At 44.3% G+C, this 10519-nt stretch overlaps 1 protein-coding gene across 1 annotated transcript; it reads left to right on the forward strand.

Moving 5' to 3' along the window:
- The first annotated feature begins 317 nt into the window (after positions 1-317).
- LOC115514765 (putative olfactory receptor 2B8) lies at positions 318-1256 on the forward strand. The gene has a single exon (XM_030316943.1). It carries the CDS (start codon positions 318-320, stop codon positions 1254-1256), a length of 939 nt encoding a protein of 312 aa, XP_030172803.1.
- The last annotated feature ends 9263 nt before the right edge of the window (positions 1257-10519 follow it).

Genomic DNA, 10519 nt, shown 5'->3' on the forward strand with positions numbered 1-10519 from the left:
ATAGTACTTTAAGTTCTAGTAAGTGCAGACTGATACATTTTATATTCCTATGACTGATGCAAACAAAAGGTCCATTATTTCACTTATCTGTAATTAAATATTAATAATTAACTTTTGGCGATAATGTGAAACTATATTGGTATAAGCTATGTCAATTTCAGGGAGTACATCATTTATTCACGTTATTGCTAATAAATTCCATGCCCTTGTCTTTCGTAAGATCATTTCAACCCCCTACCAAGTTGTTTTCTTTTTGAAGATTTCTTTTAAAAATTACTAAATACTTGATCTTGACAGGAAACACGTGGTAAGAAAAGATGGACCCGAAAAATGGAAGTTCTTTCACGGGCTTTATCCTGCTGGGTTTCTCTGACCGGCCTCAGCTGGAGCGAGTCCTCTTTGTGGTTCTTCTGATCTTCTATCTGCTCACCCTGCTGGGAAACACAACCATCATTGCGTTGTCCCGCCTGGACCCACACCTGCAGACTCCCATGTACTTTTTCCTGTCCAACCTAAGCTTTCTGGACCTGTGTTACACGACCAGCACTGTTCCTCAGCTGCTGGTTCATCTCAGGGGACCAGACAAGTCCATCTCCTTCGGTGCCTGTGTAGCTCAGCTGTTTGTCTCTCTAGGGTTGGGATCCACAGAATGCATTCTGTTGGGGGTGATGGCATTTGACCGCTACGCAGCCATATGCAGGCCCTTGCACTACACAGTGATCATGCACCCCCGTCTCTGTGCCCTGATGGCTTCTGCATCGTGGTTCATTGGTTTTGCCAACTCCTCGTTGCAGACGGTGCTCACCTTCCTTGTACCACTTTGTGGGAGAAATAAAATAGACCATTTCCTTTGTGAGGTCCCCCCACTGCTCAAGCTTGCCTGTGTTGACACCACTGTGAATGAGTCTGAGCTCTTCTTTGTCAGTGTGATCATTCTCCTCATACCAGTGGCATTAATCACATTCTCCTATGGTCGAATCGTCAGGGCAGTGTTAAGAATAAAGTCAGCCGCAGGACAGAGGAAAGCGTTTGGGACATGTGGGTCCCACCTCACGGTGGTCTCCCTGTTCTATGGCACGGCGATCTATGCTTACCTCCAGCCCAGCAACAACTACTCCCAGGATCAGGGCAAGTTCATTTCTCTCTTCTACACCATTGTCACCCCCATGGCCAACCCCTTCATATATACCCTGCGGAACAAGGATGTGACAGGAGCAATGAGGAAGGTGTTCTGTGGGGGCAATGACTCCAGATGACTGGGCAAGACCCTCTGATGGAAGAATTTGAGTTCAGAGTCTTTATGCTTTTGTGTCCTGCACGTGTCATACAACATTTCCCCTGACAACTCTCAAGGGGATTTTGTTATCTCCTTCTTTCATGCAAGTGAGTGTTCAAACTCTGAGTTCATGGATTCATTGCAGCCTCCAGAGATTCTGATTTAGAGCATCTGCATCATATTCTCATTTCAAAAACCTCCACAAGATTTTGTTATTTCACTCCCTTTTGGGAGCACTATTTCTTTCGTATTTGCAAACAGACATCTACACACATATGATAAAAACACAGCCAATCAGAATATGTTCCACAGATACAGTGTCAGAAACATTAATATATTAAAGTTGTTTTTTTTTTTTTAATTTTTTTTTTTCAACGTTTATTTATTTTTTGGGACAGAGAGAGACAGAGCATGAACGGGGGAGGGGCAGAGAGAGAGGGAGACACAGAATCGGAAACAGGCTCCAGGCTCCGAGCCATCAGCCCAGAGCCTGACGCGGGGCTCGAACTCACGGACCGTGAGATCGTGACCTGGCTGAAGTCGGACGCTTAACCGACTGCGCCACCCAGGCGCCCCAAGTTGTTTTAATGTTTATTTATTTTGAGAGAGAGAGACAGACAGAGAGCAGAGTGAACGAGAGACAGAGAGCCAAAGAGAGAGACAGTCCCAAGGAGGATCTGAGCGGCCGGCACAGAGTCTGATTAGGGGCTGGAACTCACAAATGTGACAACATGACCCAACGCAAAATCAAGATTTGGATGCCTAACCTACTGAGCCACCCAAGCACACCAGAAATATTAATATTTTAGTTTTTTCTAGAAATTGCTGGAGGCGTACCCCTTTTTCTTGAATTTTGATCATGGCTCTGATAGACCTTCCATAAGTTGACTCTATCACAGCTCTTTAACACAAGTACGTGGGGCAACAGTGTAAAAAACTTTTAGGTCAAAGAAAAACCTACTAACATCAATCCTGATAAAGCCATTCAGATATCAGGCCCTTGTGTGACCTCACAGGTATGACAATGGTTTTATATAAATTTCATGTCACAGAGGGTGAGGGCATGATGCATACCTGCCAGTGACACTGGGACCTTGATCTAGTAACATGCCAGGTGGTCCTCACGTGTCATTATGTGCAAAGTCGGAGAAGCAGCAATGTACGGTGTGCACGTTGGTGAGATTCAGTTAGTGATCCAACCCGTTCATTACAAATGACTTTTGGGGACATTATCATGGAGGAACAATACATGACCCAAGTCCTATTTCATATGCTACATGTTTTACCTATAGTAATGCAGGAAAAGTTTTAAAGGGTAAAATATATTTAGATCCTCTTTTCATACCATTTTCAAATACTTTTATCCAGACTTCAAGTGATCAAGGCTTTGTATCTCACACCCCCAAGGGCCCCATATATTTGAATGCGGTGACATACTATGAAAATATGGGAAATGAATACTATTTCCCAGGAAATCCCATGTTCTGTGCAGATTGCTCAGATTCCCCAGGAGGAAACTTAAACAAAATAGGATTGTATGTTAATTGTAAAATAATCTCCATATGTCTTATCTTTACAAGTAGCCATCTTATTATGAAATAACTGTTATACAATTCTGAGTGATGAGTAAGAAATAGAAACATCCCATAACAAGTGAATGTGACATTGTAGTCTTCCTTTTATTTTTTACTTTATTAATCTTTTAAATTGCATCCAAGTTACTTAAGGTATGGTGCAGTAATGATTTCGGGAGTAGATTCCAGCAATTCATCCCACAGATGGGACACCCAATGCTCATGCCGGCACGTGTCCTCCTTAAAGACCCTTGCCCAATTAGCCCATTCCCCTACCCAAAACCCCTGCAGCAACCTCAGTTTGTTCTGTGTATTTAAGAGTCTCTTATTTCATCGCCCTCCCCATTTTCATATTATTTTTGCTTCCCTACCTTATGTTCACCTGTTTTCTGTCTTCAATTGAACATATGAGTGAAGTCATATGATATTTGTTTTTCTTTGACTAATTTTGCTTAGGATGACATACTCTAGTTCAATCCACGTTGTTGCAAATGGCAAGATTTCATTTTTTGAATGCCGAGTAATATTCCATCGTATATATATTCCATATCTTCTTTATCCATTCGTCGCTCAGTGGACATCTATACTCTTCACATACTTTGGCTTTGTCGATGGTGCTGCTATCCAAATTGGGGTGCATGTGGCCCTTTGAATCAGCACTTCTGTATCCTTGGGATAAATACCTAGTAGCACTATTGCTGGGTCATAGGGTATTTCTGTTTTTAATTTTTTCAGGAACCTACATACCGTTTTCCAGAGTGGCCGCACCAGTTTGCATTCGCACCAGCAGTGCAAGAAGGTTCCTCTTTCTCTGGACTCTCGCCAATATTATTTCTCTCATTCTTGGATCATGCTCTTTTGCCTTATTTTCCCTCTTTTTTCTTTTTAAAAAGTTTTTTAATACTTATTTGTTTATTAAAGACAGAGAAGAGGCAGAGAGAGAGAGTGTGACATGACTCTGAAACAGGCTGCAGGAGCTGAGCTGTCACCACAGAGCCTGACATGGGGCTCGGACTCACGGACCTTGAGATCAAGACCTGAGCCATCACGGAGGCAAGGGAAACAGAAGCAAAAATCAACTATTGATTCATAATGAATTCAAGATAAAAAGCTTCTGCACAGGGAAGGAAACAATCAGCAAAACTAAAAGGCAACCAATGGAATGGGAGAATATTTTTGCAAATAACGTTTCAGATAAAGGGAGAGTATACAAAATCTATAAAGAACTTATCAAACGTAACACCCAAAAAAACAAAATAATCCAGTGAAGAAATGGGAAAAGACATGAATAGACACTTTTCCAAAGAAGACATCCAAATGGCCCACAGACACATGAAAAAATGCTCCATATCACCCATCATCAAGGAAACAGAAAGTAAAACCACAATCAGATATCCCCTCATGACTGTGAGAATGGCTAAAGTCAACACCTCAGGCAACAACAGATGTTGGCAAGGATTTGGAGAAAGAGGATCTCTTTTGCACTGCTGGTGGGAATGCAAACTGGTGTAGCCTCTCTGAAAAACAGTATGGAGGGTCCACAAAAAGTTAAAAATAGAACTACCCTAAAATACAGCAATTGCGCTGCTAGGTATTTATCCAAGGGATACAAGTGTGCTGGTTCAAAGGGGCACATGCACCCCAATGTTTATTGCAGCACCATCAACAATAGCCAAATTATAGAAAGAGCCCAACTATCCATCAACAGATGAATGGATAAAGAAGATATATGCAATGGAGTATTACTCAACAATCAAAAAGAATGAAATCTTGCCATGTGCAGCAACGTGGATGAGGGTATTATGCTAAGTGAAATAAGTCAGAGAAAGACAAAATGACTTCACTCATATGAGGAGTTTCAGATGCAAAACAGATGAACATGAAGGGAAGCAAAAGTAATGTAAAAACAGGGAGGAGGGCAAAACATAAGAGACTGGTAAATACAGAGAACAAACTGAGGTTGCTGAAAGGTTGTGGGAGGGGGGATGGGCTAAATGGGCAAGGGGCATTAAGGAAGACACTTGTGACGAGCACTGGGAGTCACGTGTAGGGGATGAATCACTGGGTTCGATTCCTCAAATCACTGTTGCACTATAGGCTCACAATGTGGATGTAAATTAAAATATATATATTTATTTTAAAAAGATTTGGAATTTGATTGCAGAGACTAGCTGAGTTTCAAAAAACCCATGGACGTTGTATTTAAAAAATAGATACTGTAAAAATTTATTTCAGTTAATCGTTAAAACCCTCGGGTACAAACTGAACAGTGTTTTAGAGGATTTAAGACTTTTTCCCCATAACTATATTGGAAGTTTGGTAGAATTTGGTTGCCCTCCTTTATATTCATGCTAAAGATTAGAATGTGCTTCATTATTAGCTCTGTGATCCAATATAAGGTCATTATGAATGAGATTGAATGAAGAATTTATTCACAATTTAAAATTAAAATTAAGTAAGGGAATAGATTCTTCCTTACATATTTATATGTATATATTTTGGTCAGTTACGAGGAAAAAATCTTTAGTGTTCTATAAAACATGTAGGTCATTCACAGATGGGAGCTAAGGTATCTGGGGAGGTCTAGGGAGTTACTTGTCCTCTAAGAGATACGTGAACTAATAGAAGAGACAGATTAGGTCTGTCTGGCATTGTCCTCCACAGTCATTGTCCCTGAGGATTGCCACGTCTGGGCAGCTCAGTGACAAGGGCTCATTAAGAGCGTGGGGCATCCGTTCCCCCAGAGACGACAGCAGGGGAAGGGACTTGGTTCTGTGTGCCAGCCCAGCCACAGCTCAGAGTCATAGCTCCCTCTCGCCTGGTTGCAAGGGTCTCACAGACACACAGGCAGGTCACCGTTCTCAGGAAACCATACTTACAGTCTGTGACTGCCTTCATCTTCTACCTCTGAGAGCCAACGTGAAGATCTCTGGTGTCACATGAGGACCTGTGAAGTCACCTGAGAAAGTGTCCTTTTGCTTCAGAAAAACGTACGGATGCCCCAGTGCTGGTAGAGTCAACCTTTGCGTTTCCTGCGGGCACTGATTCTACATGTCTGCGTTCCTATCCCCAGAGCCGTATTTAGGCAGTAACTTGCAGTGGAGGTAGGGAAATAGCTTTGAATCCACAGGGAAGGCGAATAAAGGTGAGTGAAATATAACTTGGTCTCTGTGTTGCTGTAGGAATTGGCAAGTTAGTTCATTTCCATTTGGAATTGTTCTTGAAAGAAACAAATCTGTATTGATTGCATATATGGTTTATTGTCTACAATAACAGACTGTGGATATTCACCAGATAGAAGAACTAAATTTATAGATGTCAGTATAGATGTCAGTATAGATGTCAACAGGTCGTTCCTAGACATCCATTCTATTGTAGCACATTCATATTCCTCTGTATGCACAAGTGGAAAATAAATATTCATATTGAGTGGTAATAAAATATGCCCTTCAGTATTAGAACAGTAGACTATGCATATGTGTAAAAATATTAGAATATCTGCTTCAAATCCCTCCTTTGGTTCCTTATTATCTGTGAAATTAGATTGTATTTGTGCTCTCTTGCTTAGAACACAGTGTCAATGTTTACACTACTTGCTCATTTTGTCTCATGGGACTTAACAAAAGCTCTGAAATAGGTATGGCGTTTTACAAATACTGTGGTGAAAATTACAAGGGGGAAGACACATGTAATGAATATTGTGTCAGTGCACCTTTATTTGAATTTATTGTTAATAAGAAATGATGATCCTTCAAGTGAGTACAAATAGCAATATGATGATGAGAAAAGCAGTAGGAAACCTGAGTGTTTACTTAATTGATGAATTAGGGAAATGACATGATGTTTGTATACCTGTATGTGTGTGTATGTGCATGTGTGCATGTGCATGTGTGTTGTGTGTGTGTGTGTGTGTGTGATTGCACTGAGGTGTTGTGTAAGGTACACTAGGTCCCGTCCTTCTATCCTTGCACACGATCATGAATGGACTCTTGTATGAACACTGTTCGTGACCTGCCCACACGCTCTTTACCTGCTGGGGCTCCAATCCAAACCCTAGTTGGTACGAGTTTGGGTTCCAAGGTTCACAGCCATTCCCTTCGTGACAGAGTTGCCGTCATCTGAAAGGAAGCCACATTGCCAGGTGGTCAGGGGAACCCACTGGGGGCAGCTCACAGCCAGTGACAGACTGTGGGATGTACAAGAGGTGCCAAGGACAAAGCAGGCCCGAGTCGGATGCAATTCATGTTCCAAAGCAGTGGTGTCCACGAGAGTAGAAAGTGCCCACAGGAAGCTTTGTCAAGTTAAACTCATCAAATTTAGATAAACTCTAAACCCAGTTTTCTGCTGCCTGAGCGGAAAGGGGGCGTCGGCAGAGGCCGCTGGTCCAGGCGGGAGCATCCGTCCGGCTGAGCCATGGCCTGGGCCCAGGAAGGGCGCCTCCCGGCAGCTGCAATCCAAAGGCCCAAAGATTCCCAGGATGCTAGGAGGCGCCAGCACGGTGAGGACTGAGACGTGAGGGTGTATGCGCCTGTCCCCGGGGAGCGCAGCCTCCTGTAGGAAGCCCACTGGGCCCAGCCCGGCAGGACCGCGGGCAGAAGCCAAGTGCCCCGTGTGCTGGACGAGCGGGGACCCCGGCAGCCCGCGTGTGTGCTCAGCCTGCGTGGCGGCTGCAGCCGGCCATCCTGGTCTCACCTACACGACGCGTCCCGTCGCCCCTCTGCCGTCACCCCTGTCCACGGGCAGCCGGGAAGGGTGACGGACACTGCCCAGCTGCTTCCCATCCACCAGGAGCAAGGAGAAGGGGCGGGCAGAGCCCTTTGTGTGAGAAGCACAACCAGGTCCTGACCCTGCTCCATGAGGAGGACCCGCAGGTGACCCGCGTGCGTGCTGGCGAGGCCCCGGGGCAGACTGCCCCTCGCCGCAGGCCAAGGCTCTCGGGTCCCTGAAAAGCAGGTGGCTGATATGTCAGAGATTAATAAGCATTCAAAGCAAAACACCCTCAGAGCGGAGAAGGAAGGTGCAAAGGAAGGCTGGAATTACCCTCTGAATTTGAGGCCCGGAAGCAACTTCTAGAACGTGGCCAAGAAGCAGTTCTTCCGAGGTTAGCCCAGGAAGAGAAGGACATTCAGGGGAAACGCGGTGCAAACCTACCAGCATTTTCAAAGGACACCTGCACACCCACAGGTCGGCTGAGTCAAGTAGCAGAGGACAGTGTGCTGCCTGAACGGGACCGGCTGTCACCCATTCAACACTAATGACGTCTGTTTTGAATGAAGAGGAGGAGGCTACAGGTTTCCTCCCCCGAATCCTGCTTGGCAGAAAAGTGTCTAAAAATTTCGAGTGGACACTCTCTGAACCCTGACACGGCACGCCCTCTGTTGACTGTCTCCGAGGACAAGAACCAGGTGAGCTTTCTTTCAGAGAGAAAATAAAATGTTTCTTTTTTTCCAAAAATATTTGCAGCCAACACTCTTGTCCTGGGTTTTCCATGGTTCTATCATAGCATCTCTGGGAGGCAGAAGTGGGACACAAGTCTGAACGGGCTCCCAGGGATGGCACAGACTCTCCTCCCACGAAGGCCAGGAGGTCTCGGTCAGCCTGGTGGGGTGCTGCACCCAGGAGGGTCCCAGTGCCAGCCTGGGAGTGTCAGTCGTGACACCCAGAGATGTTGGCATTTTCCTGGACCGTGAGCTGGGTGAACTCTCATTTCATAACATGACTCAGAGATCCCACACTTTTACTAGACCTCTTGAGCCTTATTTCTGCATAGGACCCGATTCAAAGCCTCTCAGAATGTGTACAGGTCCAGGTTGTGAGTGAAAACTCCCTGAGCCATCTTCATTGTTTGTTTTAAAGAATGGAAGGTGGGTAGGCTCCTGTATCATGTGCCAGGAAGGCTAACTCCTTCTCTCCCCTGAGTTTTTTCCTTCATCGCACAAGAAGGCTTTGTTTCATTTCAACAACTATCTAGAAACCAGAGCTAGTGATGCTTCTCTCCAGGAGTGTCGCAGGGGGTTGCTCGGTGTGAGGGAGATTCCGTTGGCCCGAAAGCGCAGATGGAGTTTGAAAGGGATTCACCAAAACAGAACCGCTCAGCTTCGCCTCTGCTGGTTCAGAGCCGTGCTGTTAACATACGGTGCTGTTCCTGCCTCGTATGGGTTATGTAGCAGACAGCAGCAAGCTGTGACCTTAGTTTTACCGAAGGGCACAATTGAAAGGGATGCGGGGGACATCAGAGAAAGCCTTTAGCGTATCAGGGTTTGAGTGTTTTTTCCCTTCCCCGAAGGCAGCCAGCCACTGGTGGCCCTCACCGTACCTGCCTTCTTAGAAACCCTCCACACAGAGTTCATCTCGTCCTAAATTCTTTGTTATTCTGCGTTGTATTTTATGGCATGCCACTTGTAGCGTTGTAGACAATTGGAAAGGCTTATTAATAACAGACATTGCAGTTAGACGCGGTGTCAGAAAACACAAGAGGAATCACCAGGTAGTAAAAATGATAGGGCATGATGGCATATCTATTTGTAGTCAACATTTTCGTACCAGTATAGCTGACATTTACTGAGTCCAAACTGTGTCCCAGGAGTTCTAGCATTTTCAAAGCAAATACTGGGTGGAAAGCACGAGACTGTCAATGAAAGAGGCTCAAAGAGTGCATGTCTAAACTCTGGGATGCTACGCTGACTTCACCAGAAGGACCCAGGTTCTGTTCATTTTCTATGGTGGACTTAAACTAATTTGCAAAATGTAGTAACACTTATTTTCATGAAGATGAAATTTTATACGTGTGTGCCTATGCTCCAAAGTTACCTTTCATATCTTTTCCTATTTTGAATAGAACTTGACACCTTAGCCTCTCATTTCCACTGGTTATTGAGGTCATTTCCGGTTGTTTTTTTGTCTTCCATCATAAATCTTTATATTTTTGAAGAAAATAGATACAGTCAACGTGGGGATCATTTTTTGGAGCCTGACTTGTTGAACAACTGAAAAAGACATTCCTGGCTCAGTACAGGAAATGTGAGTGCAGTAGGGTGGTAGGTGATATCAGGGACCTATTAATTTTTCTTGATGCGATAAAATTATGATTCAAGAAATGTCCATATTTTACAGATTGCTAGTGAAACGTATTAGGATGCAAATTTGTTTTTACGATTTCCACTCAAGAACTCCAGCAAACAAAAGCGGAGGACACGAGGCAATAAATGAAGCCAAGTGTGACAAAATGCTGATAAGTCTGGAATCCAGGCGATGGCGTATGGACATTCGCTTTAGGTCCTCTTTTCTGTAACTTAGTCTAAACAAAAAGAACAAGCAAAGGTGTTTCCCAGTAAAAACATAAAATAAAATAAAATTCACTTGCTTAGCTGGAATGTTTTAAATGCTCAGGTATGACAGATGGAGACTGGGCATAGTATTGGACAGTGAAGACAGAGTATTTCTACCATCACAGATGGATGGTTCTACTGGAGAGTTCTGGCCAGCTTCTCATGGGATCAGACTCCTGCTCTTTTCCACTGGAGACCACATCCTTGCTTAGCAACATTCTCTGCTGTCTTCCTTCCCTCACCCCGTTTATCCCGAGAGCATTCCCTGAATAAACAACATGCAGTGGAAATCCTACTTCATCGTCTTCTTCCACAGAACCTGCCCTACAGCCCTGTCAGTG

This window comes from Lynx canadensis, chromosome B2 (assembly GCF_007474595.2).
Source record: "Lynx canadensis isolate LIC74 chromosome B2, mLynCan4.pri.v2, whole genome shotgun sequence".
Taxonomy (NCBI): domain Eukaryota; kingdom Metazoa; phylum Chordata; class Mammalia; order Carnivora; family Felidae; genus Lynx; species Lynx canadensis.